The following is a 24,354-nucleotide window of genomic DNA, read 5'->3' as shown; positions in this document are numbered from 1 at the left end:
TAATGGAAGAAACTGAAAAAATTAGCATCACTGAGTATGTGGAAAGTACCAATTACACAAGAACTTGAAACACACTCTTGACAAAGAAGCCTTGGTATGGTGAGAGAAATTTGAACTTTGAAGTTATAAAGAACTGAATTTAAATAGTCATTTAGTAGCTTTGAAACATTTTTCTTATTCAAGGGATCAAGCTGAGCACAGCATGTAATAGGCAATCAATGGATACTCAATAAAAAATAATGAAGGAATAAAAGCAAGAGCCATCCAATTCTAGACAGTCATTTAACATACCTGAGCTCAGCCCTAAGTGTCTTTACCTATAGAATGGGTCTCAAGGTAACTATTTTGAAGAGAGTTTTTAGGATTAGAAAAATGCAAAATGTTGGAAATAATGCTTGGAAGGGACTCATTACATTTGAGCTTCTTGCTGGTCCATCCTCTCTGGACTTGCTCTTTGCTCACTGGTGTGTGATATGAGGAGACTGCTGATTTGCAGGCTTCATGCAAGGAATCTGGCTCACATGACCCTCAACTCTGAACTTCAGCCTAGAACCTAGAAATCAAACACTGAGCCCTGCTTTTAGTTTAAGGAGAAATCCTATCAAGAGAGATGGGCTTTCACTAAGTTAGGTTTGTCTTTGGTGTCTTCATGTCGTGTGAATGGCGTTTAATAGTAGTTCCTGCTTTGGGGTATTTTTTAATCTACAGCTTTTTATCCAGATTTGACTCACCATTCTGATCTACTATTTCTCATAACCATTATTTTCATTCATGCTTCCCACAGGCCAGGTATTTGGCATATGAGAAACCAAGATAGTAATGAACAGGCTGTAATCCCCTCTGAGCATAAAGTATCTGGAAAGTATCTGGAAATCTACCTTGCAGCATCGAGGTGTAAATTCTGAAGAGAAACATGCACTCACAGTGGCTCAGCCTGGGGCAGAGGAGGTGTAAGAGAGCAATAGATCCAGTGTCCCTGTGCTCCTGTCTCTGACTTACTCCGGTGCCTCTGTATCCCAAATGAGTCACCATCTCTTCAAACTACTGCCAACCAAAGCCTGTTTGAGCCAATGCAAGTGGTATTTATCCTCTTAGAATGTCAGTTCTCCAAGAGTGGGCACCTTGATGTCATGTTTGCTGCCAAGTCTCTGACCACAAAACACAGTCTAATACTATACAACTGATATAAATATTTCTGGAAGGCATACATGCCTTATATATGAATATAACTGGAAGAAGTGGGTGATTTTTAAAGTCACTTAGACTGGACAAGGTAATTCACAGGATTTCATGTATCATTAAATAATGAAAACAAGTCCTTCCTGCCACCAACCTGTTTTCAAAGTTTTAGCCATCTGAATGCCAATCCACAAATTTCATTACAATCTACTAGTCATCAGGTATCCTTTTGGAAAAGGCCAGTGATCCACAGCTCCTAGATTTTGTATGGAAAGCTCTGAATGCTTTGTTCTTGCTTTCAAATTTTAAATCTGGTTATAGATTAGTAAAATTATGCACAGAGTATTCGCATTGCCCCACAATTGGAGATTATGATTTCATTGGCCTATTTGTTTGTTTGTTTTGGTGTTTTTTTTTTTTGAGACAGAGTTTTTCTGTAGTTTTGGAGCCTGTCCTGGAACTCTGGTCTTGAACTCACAGAGATTGCCTCTTTCTTCCAAGTGCTAGGATTAAAGGGGTGCACCACCACTACCTGACTCAGTAGTCTTTTTCTGTCAAATAGCAGAGTATCAGAAAGTACCTTGAAGCACCATAAACAGAAAGAATCTCAGTAACTGCATTATTTCCTAGAAATTAAAGTGGATGCACAGCAGCCCATTCGCCATAGCATATGTACTGCTAGAAAGTCTCTTAGAAGGTGAGTGGGTGTTATGAAGAAACCATATGACCAAGAAAAAACACTGTGCTTCAGCATGGAGCCAATGATAACACTTAAGGAAACCAACCGAATAAGTAGCTCTGATAACATACAAGGGCATCTGTCATTGCATTACAGTTTTATCAGTGTCCCTGGATAGTGACACAGTATCGAGGTGGATACTTTTCTGCCTACAAAGTCACTGATCACAGTGCTTAGCATGAAACAAAGTGCAGACATGCATTTATGATATGAAGTTAAGGTGGCCTCTCCACACCTCTTTAAAAGACTAAGGTCAGGAAATGTTAGATCCAGAGGCCAAAATTTTTCTGTCATGGCTTTATGCCATTGACCTTCACTACCTCTGAAGTTAAACAGTCTATGTTGTGACTTGCTGTGATATTATATATTTATCCTATTTGTTTTTCCCTGTGGATAGTGTGTCTAAAGCAAGAAAGCCAAGAAAGAAGTCAAACTAGTATGTTTGGGTAATAGATGTGGTTATTAATCTCTTGCGTTTTGACTGAGAGATAAAGAACTATTCCAGTTTTCAATGTTGACTGCTGGATAAACTGTGAGACTAACAGATACCTCCCTGTGACCTGGTGAAGAAGAAGAGTCACAATAAGAAAAAAGTAAAGAGAATTTCAACAAACACATCAACCTAAATGAGAAAAGGCTTCCAAGGTCTCAACCTTACACAAAGAACTACAAGAAACTGGTTAAAGCTGGGAGCAGAAGAGGCGGTCCTCCCCAAGGAAGAGCACACCAATGGCTGTTCAGTGGCATTCAGCCCTGAAAACATACATAATGTTACTTGTAACATTATATGGACTCAACAGATTATAATATTACCAAGAAGGAGACTTCATAGAAAGAAAAGCATTTCTAGGACGAGTTTTTGAAGCCCTACTTTAGAATTGGAGAAGAGAATATTGAGAAGCTTATCAAAGAGACTAGAAGGAGCAGCCCTTGGATAGAAGGAAGAAATAATGGGTGTTGCCTATGCCATATGAGCAAAGTATTAAAGACAGAAACTACATCAATGTTGTCTGCTGTCACCCGAAATTTGCATTTTTATTGCAGTTTGCAGCAGTCCAGGAGTAGTAAGGAGTCAGAGATGGGTAGTCATCCCCAACTTTGAACAGATTCTAAAACATTAAATCAATACCAAAGGGGTACTAAAACCAAAACCAAAACAGACAGAGCAATGGCAAACTCTCCAATGCTGCCGCTGGGAGTATTGTTAATGCTGTCTCTTAGCCTTGGAGAGTGGAACACTGAACTGGTTATCCCTCTCCAATCTACAATGTCTGTTTCATAACTTGTAAAGAGGTCTTAAGAAAAACTGAAAGTCTCATCAGTCTACTATGGGAGAAAACAGTATCTTAAAACTTTTAAGAGGGATCTTTATTAAGCAAAATTATGCATAAAATATGGCATATACATGGCCAGTTATTCCAGAACACACAGTTTTCTTATTGACTTTACAATGTTTGTGCTTTTCTGTGTAATGCCAGGTACCCTGTTAGGCACTATGAATTCCCAGGCACACAAGTGGTTCTTTGCCAAAGATATTAGAATGAAATGAGGCAAATAGAACCCAGAAGAACCTGCCCATTAGTCCCTGTAGGATAACCCATGGATGTCTAATTCTAAAACTGCCACTTAGTTCTCATTTAAGAGATACTGTTGGCAAAGCTCTGAATGATTTCACACATGTCTGTGCATGAACTTAACTGGTAGCAGTGACATCATCAGTTCTGTAAAACAAAGCTCGATGTTCAAGAAAAGTGGGGAGGGCACACCTTCCCTTCCAAGGCAATCAATGTCATGAATTTGTCTTTGCGGTGTTAGCTGCCCTTAGATGTGAATCATGAGATCTGCTGGCCCATGTTCCATCTCACGTGTCACTGCTCACAAGCCTCTCAGTCCTGGCCATGCACACGTCTAACTATAGGGCTGTCAACAGCCATCTGATGAGCTACCTGAAAGAGGGCTGCCAGCCATTTTATTTCATCCCAGAACATTCTTTCACAGTGACCCAGAGGGAAAGATAATCTAAGTGCCTGCCATCAGCCCCTAGATGGCAAATGTGACACTCTATTGTCTCCACCCTTAAGCTTCAAGCTGGGAGGCAAGAGAGAAGCTGTGGAGATAAAACAGCTAAGCCCCATCATTTTCAAGTTCTGAGTCTTTTGGAGAGATGATTACTTTGTCAGAGAAGACCAGTGATGATGTGAACTCTAGAGATTGTCCTTGTTCTGGGACAGTCACTCAACACTACCACCAGCTGAGCGTGCCGAGAATAGCTGGTGCATGTGAGCTTCATAGCGTGAAGGGATGCTGACATATAATACACCCTGGATGTTCATCATGTTTACCTTTAATGAAAGTTTGAGGCTGATGGTCACTGTTTCCAGAGCTGTAATCATTGGACATAGGGCCTTTTTTTATTGGCTTTGAGCTCTCTGGCACATGTACTCTGATTTTATTGATCATTGTTTGGCTGTATTAAAAGACTGAAATCTTTCTATTTTTATCAGTTCCATCATTGCGATACTTAGAGACAGACAAGCATGAACTCAGATGTATTGCTAAGGTCAGTCTCTGGTGGCCAAGATCCAGTCTGGCATCACACTAAGGTGACTCTTTTAAACTTTGAGTCTGCCATTTACAAGATATGTAGCACTAGGCAACTCATTTTACCTCTCTGTTATTGACCTGTTTATCAAATACAAAACATACTAACAAATGCCTCGTAAGGACGGAACTATCGTCTCATAGTGAATAGTCTCTATTATAAACTATATAATTGATAACATTGACTTTTGCAGTCCCTTTTGTCATTTTCTCTTTGCTACTTAGGATTAAACCGAGAGTTACCCATGAGCTACATGTTCCTCTTTTAAAAAATACTTTTATTCATTCTGTGAGAATACATTGTATTTTTAACATCTTCAGCCCCCCCTTCCCCCAGATTCACTCACTTGGTATCCTTATTTTTTAAAAAACCCACTGAGATGAATTTGTGATTCCTCTTATATTCCTGAGTGTAGGGTCATCTACCCCAGAAGTCACCCACCAGCTGTCCATAACTCCTCAGTTAAGGATAGGAGCTCATGAACCCCTTTCTATTCCATACTGGGATGTTGAGTGGGTTGAATTTGTATGGTTCTTGTTCAGGCAGCTACAGCTTCTGTGAGTTCATCTGTACTGAAATGGTATCAGGTCATGAAGAGACTGTCTTTCTCTGGCCCTCCCAAAGCACTAGCTCTTACAATTTTTATGACCCCTCTTCTACAATAGTCCCTGGAGTATGAGCAGTGCTGACAAAGATGCTCCACACGGTGAAGATAGAAGTCACATAGCACATCCTGAGGAGGAAAACTGAAAGCTTGGGGGTGGTTGAGAAATTCAAAGGAAGATGATAACGGGCTCCACTCTGTGTGCAATCCTCATCTTTAGAGAAGAGGCAAGAGGATGTAGAGAAGAAAAATTCATGGAAGAAGGGCAGAATATCCAGAATAGAGTAAAATATGAGAATGATAATAATAACTTAAAGACCCTCTGGGCTTGATTTGTCTGGAAGACAAGGCAGTTGGAATGAGGGAGAGGGGAAGCTCACATGTGGGGAACTAAAAGAACCAGAGTTGGACTTGTTTGAGAGAAGACAGGGACCATTCTCATGGTCCTAAAGATTCTGTGTCCTGGGGACATGTGAGTCACAGCTCTCACACATAAGGACAGAGTGTGGGTGATAAAGTTCTTATTGTCTGACTCGACCATTGCTGATGACCCCAAAAGCACTTGCTCCTCTTTCCTTTGTTTTTCTTTCTTGGAAATAATAGGTGTGGTTATTTGTTCTTGTCTGAATGGTATCTGTTTTGATTCCTACCCCTCATTCAACGAGGGAAAATTTATAGTTTTGTTCCAGTGAAATCAAAGTTGAAAATACGTTACTAGGAAATCCTATAAATTTATACTGACACATAATCTGAGTTATTTTTCTATAAAAAATTCTCTTTCCTGAGGTAGATGAAATAATTGGCTGGGGGTGTTTTCTAGAAACTTACAGTCTTGATCAAGTTGAGCAAGACTTGGAAGGAAGAGAACGAGAAAGTAAACACAAAACAAACCAACAAAGGGAGAGAAGATTGGGTTCTCAGAATGGAATTCTCTAGTTTTGGATTTGAGAAGTGGATCATTCTCAACTGTGGCCAGAAAAGTTTATGATAGTGTCTGACTAAAGCGTGGCAGAAATGATTAGGTCCCCGTGTCACTTCAGACTCATTATGCACGTAAACTTTAAAGTGACTTGGGATGACAGCTAAAGTGAAGCAGGAAAATCCCACATGCTGACCTTTCACCCTCAGTTCCATTATTGCAGCATTAATGGATCTTGCCTCGTAAAACTTTGTATCTTCAGAGTAGCCTAGCAGAATGCTTTGTCATTGGAAGGGAGTCAATAACTGCATGCTGAACTCATGCAAATAACTTTGCTGGGCTTTCTGATTGCCCTTAAAAGCCAGATAAATGATGAGAGAAGTGACGAGGATGCTGGCAGCTTGCCAAAGATGCTTTAGAGGGTGGCAGTCATGTTCCCCCAAGTGGAAAGGACTTTGCACATGAGTAGGAGAGCAACAGTCTGAAGTTGGCATCCGGGTGTGTGAGAAGAATACAACCTTCTGGGGTGCTAGAAGCAAGATGTGCAAAAGTGTGCAGTCTCCAAGTAGGGGGATTTCTTTATAAATGATATCCCTGGATGGTATTTGGATGCGAGGAAGAACAACACAACAATGAAAGAGAGACAAGTTAGTGGAGGGAAGAATACAGACTAGTGCAGGAACTGGATAAATTAGGAAAGGCTGGAGACCGGAGAGATTTCTGATCTGTATTTTATTAGTAAAAGAAATGGCTCATACCATTGCTCAAAATGGAATTCGGTTCAAAAGTTTGAGCACCGAGCACTTGATGCCTCCAGATGTCTGCCTGTGCAAAGTCTTTGCAGATAATGGCTGCTGTGTGGAGTTTCAAAAGCAGGTGCAGGCAGCCGTGCCAGCTGCTGTCTACAGCCAGGTCAGCACTGAGCATATGGCTCTAGACAGAACGGAAAGGAGTGAAGTATGATGGGGGCTGGAAGTCCCACACGCATCTGCAAGTCACCCACACTGCCCGCCTGGGCATGGTTTGGTGTAAGACTGCTTTTTCAGCAACTGGGTGTTTAACCAAATGGTTATTCAGGTTGGATTTGTTTAATCCATTTACTTTCTTGGCATCCTGTGTTATAAGAGTGTGTGGGCATGTATGTAGGAGGAAAATTTCTGAGGACCAAGAGACCCTAAGGTAGCCAGAACAAGGTCAAATTACAGGGATTTATATACATTAGAGTGGGAAGGAATGAAAAATTGGGTATTGTAAAGAAGCCCCTGAAGACCAAGATTGAAAGAGTAGATTTGCCTAATTTTACTGCTTATGGAAAATCTGCTCTATAACCACTTTCCTACTTTTTTCAAATGCCTATTTGGGGGTGGTTTGTTTTATACCAGTGAAATGTGTGTAGATAGGAGATAGTTAACTATGTTTTCAGTGCAGGCTGTAATTAGCATTTTTCATGAAAGCATTAGGCACTTGGAAGACCATCTCCTATATTACAGAGCATTTAACTTCTATGACCCCTTCTTCCCAGAGCAAGTAACCTCTTAGTCATTTTGACAACTGAGTCTATTCCCCTGCTGCCCGTGTCCTTCAGAAAGATCACACCACTTCTGGCTTATATACAGTCTAGAGGGAAAAGCCACCTGGGGGAAATTTTTATTCTCTCTAGAGATTTCACTGAGCCCATATTTAAATAGCAGTGATATTCTGAAGTGTTTTTCTTTCCACTCAGTAAAAATGAAGATCATAAAGTCTGACTTCACTGTTCGGTGTCATAAATTGATGACAGACTCAATTTGATAATAGACAGTAACATTTCAGTGATGCAATATAACTCTCCTCTTTCCGAGTCTCCTCCGCATTCCCCTCCAGCTTGTGCCTATTCACACTGCCCTGTAGCTCCTCACCTATCTCAGGTTATCATCTATAGACATCTGCTACTAGTGACCGTGTTCACATTCCTCAGGGGAAGACTTCTTTTCTCAATTAACTTGCATAGTATGGACTCAGAGTAAAAAAGTTCACCTTGATCTAATGTGTCTTTCCAACTCTCTAAGAGAAACTGAGACCTAGGAGACTTGAGGGAAAGATAAAGGAGCTAATGGCAAAATGGATGCTCTACTCTGTTGGAGGGAGCTGCTTGTTCATCCCAGCCACCCAGAATCGAAATAACAACACAGAAACTGTATTAATTAAATCACTCCTTGGCCCATTAGCTCTATCTGCTTATTGGCTAACTCTTACATCTTAATTCAACCCACCTCCATTAATCTGTGCATCACAAGGTCAGTGTCTCTGCATGTCTGTCTTCAGCGGAGGCTCCATGGCTTCTCTCTGACTCCTCCTCTTTTCTCCCAGCATTCAGTTTAGTCTTTTCTGCATAGCTCTGTTCTAACCTATCAGGCCAAGCCAGTTTCTTTATTCATTAGCCAATAAAAGCAACATATAGACAAAAGGGCCTCCCACACCACTACTTTCTACTGGCTTCTAGTTTGGCTACAGCTAAAAATCTTTCTGACGTTGGAAATCCAAAGTCAAGAGAAATATATGGGAGAGAGACCGTAACTGCCAGATGGAAGAGCAGAGATGAAAGATGGGAAAGGAAAATGTTTCAACCAGAGGGAGAGTTCTGCATGAAATGTTATATTATTGTTAATGGAGGTATGCATCCATTGCACAACCATTGGCAAGAACAGTGCCATATTAATCTCTGGAATTTCAGGAGGGTTGCTTTGGTGAATACTATATATGGGGAAGTCTTGCTGGAGAATCCAGACACATTTTTCTGCTTGGATTTCAATTCCTCTTTCCTGTTTGGATCTCTAGACTTCTGTCAACCTTCTTTTCCTATAAAATTCATTTTCTGTATAAAATTCACTTTCTGTGGCCTTTGCCATCTTTAATTTCTCTTCTTCAGCATGTGAACTTCATTTATTCACTCCCTATTAACCATACATACTACCTCTTCCTCAACCCAACATGAACTTTCTCTCCACTCATCTTGCCCACTCTGATTGCTTCTGTATTTTCTGTTCCCTTCAACCACATCCTAACTGTGCCCTTCACTTTTGAAAAGATGTCTTTGACTTACTTGTAAATTCACTCAGATTGTGAAGTTTTATCTTCATATAGATCATACATGCCAGAAGTGAAGTGCATGATATATGGGGGGTGTATGTATATATGTGTTATTATATTTCCTATTGTGTGTGTGTGTGTCTATTCCATGATCAGGTTAAGTATCTTTTATCTAATCAACATGCTTAGTACCAGAAGTGTTTTGGATTTCAATTGTTTTTTTTTAACATATGATTTAACATATCATATCTTGGGGGAATAGATCCAAACTTAAGCATGCACTTTAACTAATTATGTGTAAATGTTACACAGGAATGGGATGATGTATTCTAGGTGGGTACGAGGCTGCCCACCCCTCACACTCTGTGTCTCTTCTCCTGGCAGGAGGATGAAGTGGTACTCCAGTGCATAGCAAACATCCACAAGGAGCAGCGGAAGTTCTGCCTGGCAGCTGAAGGCCTTGGGAATCGCCTGTGCTTCTTGGAACCCACCTCAGAAGCCAAGGTGAGATCAAGGGCCTGTCCCATACCTTCTCCTGCTGGCTTCCCATGTAATCATCTAGGGTAAGCATTTCTTGGAGAGGGTGACAAAGGAGAAATTTGAGATGATGCACTTGTTTTTCCAAGGGTAAATTTAAAATAGGCAGATTTAAAATATGCCTCCATCAGCCCAGGAAGCGCTGACATCAGATCCCAGAGCTGATAAAAAATAAGAGAGGGGAGGTGTGTTTATCTGTCAGAGTTCTCTAGAATACCAGAGAAGCCTGGAGTTGCCAGCGCTGCCTGGGTTGGGGATGATCTCTTGGTACTTCTAGGTTGCTGTCTTGGACATTGTTAATTTTTAGAAATCTGGGTCCCTGTTCAGTACTCTGAGCTGTCATTATATAGCTACAGGGTCTCTGGGCTGTTTGAGCCTGTGGTTTACAGTTAGCACAGTTTTGATTGGATTGAGATTGTTGCAGCTGCCTGCTGTGACCCAGCAGTAGTGAGGGCCATTTGCTCTGATACCTTGCCTGCATGGAGACATGTAATCTCATGTCTATTGAGCTGAGCTTTCCCCGCAATATGTCCCAGTATGCTCAGGATTTTGAAAGCACGTTTCAGTCTTGTCAAAACCTGTATGGTCAGAGTTCTCCAGAACAATAAAGCGAGAAGCTCAGATAGATGGGTGAGGAGTTAGAGATTAGCTTGAAGAAATCGTTCACAGTCATGGCACTCTGGGTGAGCCTCCAGGCTGTAGCAGCAGAGGCTTTTCTCTGGGAAGACTCAGAGGCAGTGAGCAAGGCATAGCCAATGACCTTTACTTAAAGTTAACTGACTACAGATGTTCATTCCAGCTAGAAAATGACCACGCTACTTGATTAAATGGGTCAGGGAGTAAAGGTTCCTGCCACTAGATCTGACAACCCAAGTTCAGTTCCCAGGACTCATATGGCGGGAAGGACAGAAGCAGTTCCTACAAATCGTTCTCTGATGGCATTCATGAGTCCCTTGCCTCAACACAGAAAAATAAAAGTAAAAAATATTTTGATTCAATGACTATACTCTGAGCTAGCCAACACACAACCTGTTATTGTATCTCCTAAGGTCAGTTTTTCTTACAGGACCTATTTTTAATTTTAAAAAATGGATTGCCCACCTACCAGCTTGCCACTTTTCACAGGGACATACAAAACACAGGCACACTTTAAATTTGGCCAAATTCTGGAAGACCGGGGACACAGGATTAACAGGTCTATCTCTCAGAGTTCCTTGTTCACATCAGTGCTCTGCCAGCTCCACATGTCAGTTGCTGTTTTCTGAGGACAGACATTGGCCAGCATCTACAGGGCAGAGTCCTATTGAGATAAATGGTAGAGAAAAGAGGTAAAGAGGATTTTCGTCTTTTCAAAGTTCTTCAATTCGATTTCCCTGAGACTTTCTCACATTTGCTTATGTTCTAAGAGATTTTTTTATTCCCACTAGTTGTAAATAATGTGAAGGTTATCAGAATAGAAGGCAAGGTAATAATTGTCTATCATTAGCTTGCCACGTGATCACAGACCAATCACTCAACTTTGCAGTTTTATTTTCCTTCTTCTAAATCGGATGCAATGTGGTGTGGTACCAAGAGTGTTGATGAGTGATGGAGCAATTCTTCCACAGTGGAGCATGTGACAATGGTTCTGCAAACAAGCTGTGATTGGGATATAGAGTTTGAATCCTGTCTCCACCACTTACTAATCAATCCAATCTGATCTCTCTGAGTTGAGTTTTCTCATCAGTTTACTAGGAGTTTCACTGTTATTTACCTTGTAAGATGGTCTCAAGTTGAAATGGTTTACTACTTGTTCAGGACCTCATTCTTACCCTGTCTACTATAGTAACACAGTCATTATTATTATGACTTCATATTCAATAAGATGCTTAATTGGAAGTAAGTGTCTTAACTTATAACATGAGAATAACCAAAATTCAGAGGAACCACAGAAATTCAAGAGCAACAATATGCACAAAACACGAAGTACTTAACTCATCGAACAGTAGCTGGAGTTGAAAACAATGCCAAGAATAGCATTTATATTAGTTTCTTTTCTGTTGCTATAGCAAATACCGGGACAGTAAGCAATTGTGGAAGGGTTTGTTGGCTTAAGGCTCCAGAGGGGGGAGAGCCTGTCATGGTGGGGATGCATGCAGCAAACAGCTGGTGTGGCAGCAGGAGCAGGAAGCTGAGAGGTCATCTCTTCAGTCATAAACACAAAGCAAAGGCAAAGCTGTGACTCCCCAAAGCTGCCCCAGCAATGTCCTTCATCTAGCACGGCTCCACCTTCTAAAGGCTCTTCCACCTCCCCGTAGAGCTCCACCAGGATCAGCTCTGGACCAAGGGTTAAGCATGAGGGTTAAGGTACATTTCACCTCTGCACTGTTGCCCCTTTTGGAAGCACACAGCCTGATTTTGTGTGGCAGAAAGAAAGATTGTGGATTAGCCGCTGGATTTATAAAATCAGTTAAAGCCTTAGACTAAACTTGACTTAATTATGAATTTTCATAATTCTCTAGTTCTGTACATGTGATGGTATTTAAAATAGTCAAACCTAAGTCAGATAAGTGGGGAAAACCACACTTTGTATCCTAAAAATGCTTGTATCCTCCGAATAGAAAACTGTCGAGATCACTCATTAATGCATTTGGAGGTAAGAAAACACCCTTCCTAGCTCCCATGTGAATCAATGATTATTCTTATCTTGATTTCGCTCTATATTTGAGATAATGACTGAAAAATCATCGAGATACAGCATATTGTGCATATCTCTCCTGTCAAAACTCTTCTCCAGCTCGTCCCTGCCATATGCTCATCTGTACAAAGTGCATGCTTTGTGTATTTGTCTTTAATAGTTCAACCTCTTATCAAATGTCAAGTAATCTTCACAGGTTTCTTTAAATCGTATATGTGGTTTTATTGGTTTAGCTTCCTAGAATAATTATTCGGGCTCAGAATTCACAGTATCTAGGGGTATGAATAATGACTAGGAACTGTTTTCCTGCAAGGACACCTCACTTGTTACAGTGACATTTCCACTATCATTGTGTGTCTTATGTATGTAGCATGAGGGAATATGAGGGAAATACTCACTGAGATTTTCTGGGTGGGGAGAAACAGGGCAAGTTCATGGAAAAGAGAGAGTGGACATTCAGAATTTCCTATCACCATTCTGGAGAGCAACCTGAGAGATGACCCCATTTTCTAGGAACTTCATTCTGTCCTGAAATCAAATATGACTATGTACACCTTTCTGTCCACCTCTCCCTCTTCTTTGCACTCAATTGGCCCTCTTATCCCCGCCACCTCATTTCCCAAACACTTCTGCTGTTTTAAAGTTCTTGGAAGATAATGTAGGTCATGCAGTGAGGTGAGAGGCTGTGCTCCCCAAAATGGCACTGAGAATGAAGCGCAGATATCAAACACAATTCTCATCTGCCACCTACGAGTCAGCCAGGGCCCTTGAGGATTGCTAGCCCAGGATATTTTGAGCCAGTTGACACTCAGAGGGATAAAACTGAGATGAACTCCAGGGGAAACACTTCAGAGAGAGAACTGAGATAGGCTATTCAAAAGATAGTCTCAGTGTGTGAGTTCTGAAAACCGAGAGAACTTGTGGAAGCAAAGAGTGAGAGGGTAGGAAAAGAAGGAACAAAAGTGAGACTCTCAGCACATGATGCAGATGTGAGACTCACCTAACATCCAGGAGAGCTTTCGTGGCTGATGCCTGCGTGCCATTGCTGTGATGGGCTCCAAATCTGCTGGTTTTGACAGATAAGAACATAGCCACTTAGCTGCCCTTTCAAATAAGCACAGGCCCAGGAATTAGAGGGAACTTGCTTGTAGGGATGACTCAGAACCATAAGCAGAAACCAGGAAAAAAGAAAAAGAAATGTTTGCTTTTTTTTTTCTCAATAATACCAAATGTTTTATTTATTGTGATTTTAAAGTAAAGTTTGCTTTCTTTGGCACTAGGATTTTAGTGACTTTTTTTTTCTAATCCTTCATGTCATATTGTATCAGATTGGTTCCATAGGGCTCTTGAGGAATAATCTTTGACACTGCTTAACGTTCAATCTTATAAGGCACTTTGACTCTTTTTCTCAGAAGGACATAGGACCAGAATCGCAGCCTGCCATCTTGGAAGTGTCAGTCACTGCTCTTCTGTAGATACCCTTGTAGCAATGCAGGTCAAGGGATAGCATAACTCACCCCGGGTGACTGTTCAGGATGCAAGAGAAGAGGTCCATGGCAGGAGAGAGCTATAGTGATTTAAAGCCTGAACCATCAAAGAAGCCGATAGATCTTGTAGCAACTCCACACACATAATGGACATCGCTAGCAAGAGTCCCTACACCTGAGAAAGTACAAAGATGGGGCCTCCCATAAAATCTTGATCATCTTCACAGTCCAGATGCAGTCTGTCCATTGGGATCACTTCCATAAAAGGAGTTCCCTTGGCACACCAGTTTTATCAGATTGCCACAGGAATATAACTAGAGGTTACCTCGGGGTCAAATGAATGAGAATAGATTCCCCACAGCAATTCACTGGCAACAATTATACAAATACTATCCTCTTTTCAGATTTGTCTAGACTCTTAATTCTTTTAATACCTCTCCAGCAACCTGCTCCAAGATCGTACAAACTTTATAAAATACTATCAAAAAGGGAACCTTTGTTCCAAATGTGGGAACCTTTATTTTACTGATTTTTTTTGGTTAGAAAACTAAAATTAGTGGTATTAAAGTAATTTAACAATGCACTCTCAGAATTCAGTAGCATGTCTCTTGATAACTTGGGCTTTTTTGATATATAAAAGAGAGCTTCCACTTGCTTGGTAGATGAGTACTCACTCATCACCTGACTGACTACAGTAAATTTAAATGAAAACTTATCATTAGCATCTAATTTTTAAATAAAAAATGTTGATAATTTTGATTATTGGTATTGTTTTTACTTCTTGTTTATGGAGGTAAAAATAAAACAGAATTGAATGAAACAGAACAAAACAGAAAAGAATGTAGTCATTCCTGGAAAGTTGTATATACTCTCAAGACCCAAAAACCAAGCTGTTGGGCAGAGATTATTATGTAGATGATGCAAACTAAGATACAATGCTCAGCCAAAGTTAACATTGTTTTCTGTCATTTTACTAATCATTAGCTTTGAAAGATTTTTTCTATTTACTGCTAAGAAATAAATTATGAAAAAACTGTAGTCAGAGGTGCAGCCTGAAGCTGTATACTGTCTTTGAATTATTACTTATGTTTCTGTAATATTCTCAGTGGCCCTAAGAGTTTATGAAACATTAAATGAGTATATGTATTTTCATAAAACTCCCTTGTCATGTAATCTTAAGCACCTCATGAGTGGAGGTTTTGATTTTTTCTAATAGTAATCAGGCATACTGTGTGGAAATGATCCCCCTTACTGAAGTGATGTCAACTGCTTAATCTTTACAACTCTGCAAATCATTGTTCCACCAAAGAAAAGCAAGTATATGAATTTAAATGGAGTTCAGTGACTTCCTAAAGATTATTTATCCTAAATTTCTAAATTTAAATCATTGTCTAATTTCTATAGTATTAAAAAATAAAGAGTATCAAGATCCAAGTTACCTAAAAATAAAGAAGAACCTGCATCATTGCTCATTGTAGGCAGATGTCAAGAATACCGGGGCACACCACCATACCCCCCTATAGCCATTCTACATCTGCCCTATGAATTTCTGGCATTCCAAAGTTAGAAACATGTATGTTCGCTCAATAAAGAAGGACCTGTTAATGTGCAAAGACTGTAGAAAAGCACATGAAACAATGTTAAAATTTTTTATTGATAACTTTTTCAGTGTAAATGAAATGGTGGTGGATTTTCTTCAAGTGAAGCCTATAAAGGGAAATGAGGAAAATGTTAGGTGTCTCTGTATTAGGATACAGACATAGACTTGGTGAGATGTGCATGTGTATGTGAGTGAGGGGAGTTCCAAACATCCACCACATTGAGTTATCTAGTCTACTTGTTCTGTCGTCTGTTTTCCACCAGTCTATGAGCTCAGAAAGCAAGGATTTCACCAAGCATCATCGTAAGCTGTTGTAAGGAGATGGCCCCTTGTTTGTCTCGGCTGCCTGGCTAGCTTACACCTGAAATAACCACACAGAAACTGTATTAATTAAAACACTGCTTGGCCATTAGCTCTAACTTCTTATTGGTTAGCCCTTACATATTAGTTTAACCCATCTCCATTAATCTGTGTATTGCCACGGGGCAGTGGCTTACCAGAGATTCTAACCAGCATCCATCTCAGTCGGAGGATCCATGGCTTCCCTGACTCTGCCCTTCTTCCTTCCAGCATTCAGTTCTGTTTTCTCTGCCTACCTAAGTTCCACCCTATCAGCTAGGCCAAGGCAGTTTCTTTATTCATTAACCAATGAAAGCAACACACAAACAGAAGGAACTTCTACACTGGTAAGTGAACATAGTTCTAGAGCCAAATGATCTCTGCTGGCAATTCTAGTTCACTGCTTACTAGCTCTTGGGCTGGGGCAAATGACCACTTCTTTCTGCTCCTGCCTCCTCAATTTTTAGCTGTAAGTGTCTCGTGGGAAGGGACCTTTATGTACTGTTGGTACAAAGTCAGTGTAGAGGTTCCTAAAATTAGGAAGAATAGAGCTGTCATATGACTCAGATACACCATCCTGGACATATATACACGCACAATTAAGTTTCACCATAGAGATAATTGGACTTCCATGTTGATTGCTGTACTCTGTGAGATCACAAAGAAATGGAACTAGTTCCGATGTCTATCAGCTGTTGGGTGAATAAAGAAAATGTGGTACATATACACAATAGAATTTTATCCTTCGATGAGGAAAGTTGAAGCTGTGACATCTCTAGGAAAAAAGAGATTATGTTAAATGCTTTAAAAAGACAAATATAGAGCTCAATAAAAATTAATAAAAAATATCTTATAAAAAGACAAATATCATCATATTTGTTTCATATAGGCTCTCTAAATAGGGAAATACACAGATACAGACTTCATTAGTGTTTTCTAACTTAGCCATTCTCACAGGTATATATGATGGTATCAGTGTCATTTTGATTTGAATGTCCCCGATAGCTAAGGATGTTGAACAATTCTTTAAGTGTATTATGGCTATTTGAGATTCTTTTTGCTGAGAATTCTCTGTTCAAATCTGTACCACTTTATTTAAAAATAGAATTATTTGGTATTTTGATGTCTAGCTTCTTGAGTTCTTTGTGTATTTTGGAGATCAACCCTCTCTCAGATGAGAGGTTAGAGAAGATCTTTTCCTATACTGTAGGCTGCTGATTTGTCTTATTGACAGTGTCCTTTGCCTTATAGAATAATTTCAGTTTCAGGAGGTACTAATTGCTATTTTAGTGTCTGTGCTACTAATGTTATATTCAGAAAGTTGTCTTCTGCGCCAGTGTGTTCAGGGATACTTCCCACTTTCTCTTCTGTCAGATTCAGTGTAACTGGGTTTATGTTGAGGTCTTTGATCCACTTGAACTTGAGTATTGTGCAGGGCAATAGATATGGATCTATTTGCATTCTTTTATATGTTACAATCCAGTTATGCCAGCACCATTTGTTGAAGATGCTTTCTTTTAGTCTATTGTATATTTTTTACTTCTTTGTCAATAATCAGGTGTTAATAGGTGTGTAGATTTATGTTAGGGTCTTTGATTCAATACCATTAATCCATGTGTCTGTTTTTATGCTAATACAAAACTATTTTTATTATTATAGCTCTATAGTAGAGCTTGAAGTCAGGGATGGTGATACCTCTGAAAATTCCTTTATTGTACAGAATTGTTTTGGCTATCCTGGGTTTTTTGTTTTTCCCATATGAATGTAGGTATTGTTCTTTCAAGATCTATATTGGGATTTTGATGCAGATTGCATTAAATCTGTAGATTGCTTTTAGTAAGATTGCCATTTTTACTGTGTTAATCCTACCTATCCAAGATCATGGGAGTCTTTCCATTTTTTGGTATTGTTGTATAATGCTTTTATTATGTTTTGGTATATTCCTTGTATCCCTGATCTCTCCAAGACCTTTATCATAAAGGGGTGTTAGATTTTGTCAAAGGCGTTTTCAACATTCACTGAGATGATCATGTGGATTTTTTCTTTTCAATTTGTTTATATGGTGGATTACATTGACAAATTTTTGTATGTTGAACTATTCCTGTATCTCTGAGATGAAGCCTACTTGATCATGGTGAACGATTTTTTTATGTGTTCTTGGATTTGGTTTGCCAGTATTTTACTGAGTATTTTTCATTAATATTTATGAAGGAGATTGGTCTGTAATTATCTTTCTTTGTTGCATCTTTGTGTGGTTTGTGTATCAGGGTAACTGTAGCCTCATAAAACGAATTTGCTCATGTTCCTTATGTTCCTATTATGTGGAACAATCTGAGGAGCATTGGTACTCCAAGAGTTGGTTCTTTAACAAAATCAACAGGATAGACAACCCCTTATCCAAACAACCCAAAAGCCAGAGAGAGAATATTCAATTTACCAAAATCAGAAATGAAAAAGGAGAAATAACAACAGACACTGAGGAAATGCAGAGAATCATTAGGGCATTCTTCTCAAAGCCTGTACTCCACAAAACTGGAAAGTATAAAAGAAATGGACAGTTTTCTGGAGAGAAACCACTTACCAAAATTAAATCGAGACCAGATAATTTAAATAGACCTATAATCCCGAAGGAAATAGAAACAGTCATTACAAGTCTCCCAAACAAACAGGCAAAAATATCTTAAGACCAGATGATTTCAGCACAGAATTCTACCAGGATTTCAAAGAGAAGACATTTTTAAAAAGCAAAATGAATTGGTGGGGTGTGGGTTTTAATTAATACTGTTTCCTCATCCCAATGTACTCAGAAAACTTATTATGTAGATGTTCAATCTTTGCATTTTATTAGGACTCACTTTAGTTCAATACATTGTCTGTTTTGGTGACTCTCCCAGGGGCACTTACCCAACTGTATTCTGAAGCTCTTAGACAAAGTGTCCTATGAATGCCAAGTTGACTCACCCTTTGTTTAAATAATGGCATATTAAAACTGTATTTGATCATCTTGTTCTTAAATTACTGCAAAGCACTGTGAAAACCTCAATTAGTGATTTTTGTCTCCTTTCAGAAGTTCTATCTCTTTTATTATAGCCATTAGAGTTCATATATATATGGAATTTTTGCAAGTTTATTGGTAAATTTTCTTACCAAATACTCATATTTATTCTTGGTCATTTAGTACTTTGATTGAAATAAATATAGTTAAAAGCATTTTTGTTCTTACAATTAGCATTTTTCATTTTCCCTTACTTTGTTTCCATTATGCTTCTGTCTTTATATGATAGTATTTAAAATATATCCTTATAAACAGTCTTGCTTCTCATTTAAAAAAAATCTCTTGTTTTAAGGGCATGTCAGTCCATTTACATTTACTGTAATAAGCAGAGCTCCAGTTCTTCCTGTATCAGAGTGTTAAGATTGCAGGGGTATGACGCCTTGTTAGTTCTACATCTTTATGTATAGGTTTTGAGTAGTTCCTTTAAGAACTAAAATATAAATCCTTAGTTAGTCATAGTCTCTGAAAAAAAGTCCTTTGAGCTGTTGCTAGTTATGTTATTTCCACATGTGATAAGATGTCATATCCTATATTTTTATTATAGACAGTTGTCTTTTAAAGAAGCAATAAAAGAGAGAAAGAGTCTTTATATCAGCATAATTACATTTTCAGTGCTTTTCATCCTTTTCTCTGGGTCTAGACTTCTATTTGGCAACATTTTCCTTGAGTTTGAAGGAATCCTGTATTTCTCATGCTGCAGTTGGCTGAAAACAAAGTCGCCCACATTGTGTTCCACGGAAAAGCTCTTCATTTTGTCCTTACTTTTAAGGGCTGTTTTCTGAGGATATAAAGTCCTGGCTTCACTTTATTTTCTTCCAGTGCTTTATAGATGATCGATCGTTCATGGTCCTCTGTTCTCTGCTGCTCCTCATGAGAAGTTTGCTGTCGTTTTTAATACCATTCTTATGTCTAATAAGTCTTGTTCTCTACAAGATTTCGCTGTCTTTCTTTATCTTTGATTTTTTTTCCTTTAGCAATTTGAAAAATGTGTTTGAGGATGGTTTTCACTGGATTTATCCTACTCAGTGTTTTCTGAATTTCATGGTTCTCTCAGTTGTTTTATTTCCTCGGCTTTGGAACTGGGGGAGCATTTTGGCTTTGAATACTTCATTTAACACTCATACCCTCTCATTCTGAAATCAGTAACTTACAAGTCAGGTTGTTGTATTTCTTGTTTCACACTCATTGTCCATCTGTTAATCCTTTACCTATTTTAACTTACGTTTTAGTCTGAATATTTCCTTTGTTTGTTTGTTTGTTTGTTTTTCAAGACAGGGTTTCTCTGTGGTTTTGGAGCCTGTCCTGGAACTAGCTCTTGTAAACCAGGCTGGTCCCGAACTCACAGAGATCTGCCTGCCTCTGCCTCCCGAGTGCTGGGATTAAAGACGTACGCCACCACTGCCCGGCTTGTGAATATTTCCTATTGGCTTATTTTATGTTTCTTAGTTGTCTTCTCATTGTAAATATTATGCCTTTAAGTAAAAAAAAATTTTAGATAATTTTATTTTAAATTAAAATTTTTGATACTTACTTTATTTTATGTGTCTGTGTTTTTTCCCCTGCAAGGCCAGAAGAAGGCATCAGATCCCCTGTAATTTAGATAATTTTATTTTAAATTAAAATTTTTGATATTTACTTTATTTTATGTGTCTGGGTTTTTTTCCCCCCTGTAAGGCCAGAAGAAGGCATCAGATCCCCTGTAACTGGAGTTACAGATGGTTGTAAGCCACTTTGTGGGTGCTGGGAATCAAACTCAGGTCCTTTGGAAGCCCTGTCAGTGCTCCTCATTGCTGATCCATCAGTCTACCCCTCATTTTAAAATGTTATTTTAAAGTTCTGCATGTTCTCCTGAGATTCGTCATTCACTTACCATTCCCAATTTACTCTTATAATAATTATTTAAGGCCTTTGAATATTAGTTTAAGAACTCTTTCTGATGTTTGTCTGATTTTTCTCATCTCTCATTCAGCTCTCTTTCTCTCTCTCTCTCTCTCTCTCTCTCTCTCTCTCTCTCTCTCTCTCACACACACACACACACACACACACACACACACAAACAGTTTACCATGTAGTACAGGCTGACCTCATACTTTACTGCTTCAGCATTCTACTTCCCATGCTTTCTATTTCTTTTAGTCTTTTTAAAAATTACTGTACCCTGGATATTGTGGTTTTGTAATTACTCTGCTTTATATTATCTTCCCCATGAAGATTATGTCTTGTTTTAAAAGGCAGTTAAATTATTAATGAATTTCCTACTTAATCTTGTACGGCCTTGGTGTATTTTAATTTTTCTTTTATACTCCTTAGACTGGGAGTATATTTTTTTTGGATTTTAATGAAAATACAATAATGTTTTTTTAAACCCCTCTGAAGAGCAAAACTTAAAGAACAAATTTTGACACCCTAGATCCGGGTATCTGCATGAGCCTGTGCTCATACTTAACATTCCAGCTATTGTTTCCTTTGCATACTTACAATATGAACCTGTACTAGTGGCCAAATCCTTGAGGGTAGTCTGTGGTGCTTCTGTCTTATCTGGAATTCTCTCTCCACTTTCCAGTCATTCTGGCAATACCATATTGAAGCCTTTGACCTCGTAGCACCTCTTATAAACGGAGCCTGTGTACAGATCTGTACCTTTGTGAGAAAGTGTAAGTCCATATGGAAGTCTCCTGGCTACCTTTTATCTATAAAGAGATGTGTTCCTTCCAGCTGTGGTTGTCGCCACCACCTTTGAAGAGTTCATTTCAAATGCTCATCCAGAGGGTGTTACTGTTATTGGCATTATATTAGTAATTCTCTACCGTTGCCCAGAACTCCACCAATGTTCGCAGCACTTTGAAGATGTTGAGTATAAAAATCGTGTTGTGAAGAAGGAATTTTCACAAGTGTGTTTCTAGGCAGTGAGGTAAGAGACTCTAGAAGAGGAGTCGGGTAGTACTATTTGGATTAAATTGAGTGTAGCTTTAACATGAGCAAAAGAAAAGAGAGGAGGTGAGGACACAGACAAAGAAAGCAAGAGTGGATGGTAACTGCGAATTAGGACTTACTGTGGAGGAAGACAACCTTGTGGAAAAGGAGATGAACAGAAGGACACCAAGCAGTATTCAGGTTTCTTTATGGAACACTGACAGTTGTGAAGGACTCAGGTAATAAAATCAAGTATGAATCTACACTGATAGAGTCTGGCTTCTTGTAGGTGCCATGCCGTGTTGTGAGATATGAAATACGAGAAAGAAATTAGGCTAGATAAGGAAATGATGATGGAACATTCACAGGGTCTTTAAGACACCAAGAGAGTTTTCACAGGTGTGACAGTTGGAATGAGAGCGTCCCCCATAGGCTCATGTGTTTGAACACAGTTGGTTGTCCTGTTTAGGGAACTTACAGAACCTTTAAGATGTAGAGAGTTCCTGGACTAAATATGTCAGTGAAAGCGGGTTTTAAGGGTTTATTGCCTCGGCTCAGTTCTCTTGTGGGTAATGAAATGTGATCCACCAGCTTCTTGCCAAATGGAGTGATGAGGAAGCCTGCTGACCTCAAGTGGGGAAGAGGAAGCAGGGAGTGGGGATGAGATTTGGGAGAGGAAAGGTGACACAGCAAAGGGAATGAGTGGCAGCAATTGTCCAGGGTATAATATACTAGAGTCTTCATGGCTTAATGGGGCCAGATTAGAGGATGATGGACCCAGTGCTGGAACACAGAAGATGGAAGGTTGGCCATCATTCTGTTAAATACACATTCCCTTTCCGCAGATGACAAAATGCCTGTTGAAAGCTTTCCTGTCCAAGACAGGGATGAACAGAATGGCTGGGCATGTGTATTATCACAAGTCAGTGGTCTGGCTCCAAGATGGCGTGCTGTGGCGCCACTGTGCATCTCTGCACTGCGCCAGAACTACGTTAGATTGTTGTTCAAATTGGTCCAGAGACTATTGTGTTATCTTGTAGACAGGATTAAGAGAAAAAAAATATGTTTATCTGTCCCTCTGTGGACTCATCAACAAATGATTGGGGTAGGATCCTGACTGCTCAAATTCTGAAGGCACAGGTCCACATTCCAGTTCTTTCTCCCTGAGCAGTTGCACTGCTTCCTCCCGGCAGTTTCTCTATAACTTTTATACTCGCATTCTTTGTCTGATCTACTATTTCTAACAGACAAGAAGCAGAGAGAAACAGATGTCAACAGCAATAGCATGGGTGTCAGTGGCTGTTCATGTTGAGTGTATTAATGAACTTGTCATTTGGTGGATCCATAGTTAAAGAGGGAACAGGAAAAAGGCATCCTTTTAAGTCTGAGATCTCTTCTCATCTATCTTGTCCTCCCCCCTGCCTGAGTTATTAATGCTGTCGCGATGACTTACCTGCTAGAGGCGATGCCGCCCCTTTATATTTAAAAGTAATCTGTCCCTTAGCGAAGGAAATCTCCTCGCAGAATTTATTCAGTGTGTAAAGTAGCACCATGGATCTGCTGTTCATTCGTCATCTGCTTGTTCCCAGCAGGCAAATGGCCCCAGGTGACTTATGACTAGGAATTATTCACACCCAGGCACCTCTGGGCTCAATTCTTTGCTCTTCATACCTAATCACTGCTATTTTGGTCTCGATTAGCAGTATTATTTTCTTTCTTTATCAACTTGAGAACTTACTAATTAGTTCACAAAGAGGTACCTCTTTTCTGTGATTAGAAAAGTCTTTTTTTCAAGTTGCTTCTTTTACACAGAAAAATGAGGTGTTGCCTTTGTTTTAGACTTTAAAAATCAAAGCCTTGTTCTACCAAAAAGAAATGAAAATAAAATTGAAATCATACTTGTGACCTTCTGAAGATAAATGCTTACTCATAAATTTATAAATCACACTGTATTTGCAGAGAAAACTAGATATTGATTCAAAAAGGTACCTGACTTTACTTTCTCCAACTTGCAAAACTATTATGCAAGGTAACCTCTCCGGCCAGAGCATCTACGTGTCACAGTAAGGACTGTTTCATAAAGGAAGTGTTTAAAGTGTTTTCAGATGTTAAGATTTATGGACATTAAGAATGCTAATCTTATTTCTCCTTTTCATGAAGTGTGCATACACTCCTGCACACTTATTTGTTCTTAAATAATGGCTCAAGCAAGTGTTATGGACTGAGACATTGTTCAACATTCTCACATAATATCTTGTTTTTTCTCAACTCTCTGACATGTAGGGAATAGGTGATTTTAAATAGTTCAAAACCACTCTGGGGAAATCATGGGTGTTTTCTCACCTGAACTGTATCCAGGGATGACCACAGAGTGTTCCTAGTGTGGACATCCCAGGAGTTGCTGCTTTTTTCATGAAGGTATTTCATATCATCTTTCTCCCTTTTCATATAAACTCCACTAAGCTTTGCCCAAAGTCTTTAAAAGCATAAGAACAATTGGTACAGAGAGCCATTGCGAGCAGCTCTCAAACCGCTGGATTTCTTTTTCAGTTAAAGCACGGTTAGAAAAATTAAGAAACGTCTGACCTAGTGAGTCGTTTTTAATAGAGTACTTTAATCAGGATTTTTGCCCAG

The 24,354-nt window shown here is 39.3% G+C and overlaps 1 protein-coding gene across 1 annotated transcript in view; it reads left to right on the top strand.

Moving 5' to 3' along the window:
* The window catches only part of Ryr3 (ryanodine receptor 3), a 524,632-nt gene that overhangs the window by 150,219 nt on the left and 350,059 nt on the right, over positions 1 to 24,354 (top strand). The window contains exon 2 of the mRNA XM_075961717.1: positions 9,497 to 9,616. Coding sequence (XP_075817832.1) covers positions 9,497 to 9,616 — 120 coding nt within the window. The remainder of the gene's footprint in view (positions 1 to 9,496; positions 9,617 to 24,354) is intronic.

Source organism: Microtus pennsylvanicus, chromosome 2, assembly GCF_037038515.1.
Source record: "Microtus pennsylvanicus isolate mMicPen1 chromosome 2, mMicPen1.hap1, whole genome shotgun sequence".
Lineage (NCBI taxonomy): Eukaryota > Metazoa > Chordata > Mammalia > Rodentia > Cricetidae > Microtus > Microtus pennsylvanicus.
This window is presented reverse-complemented; position numbering and strand designations above follow the sequence as displayed.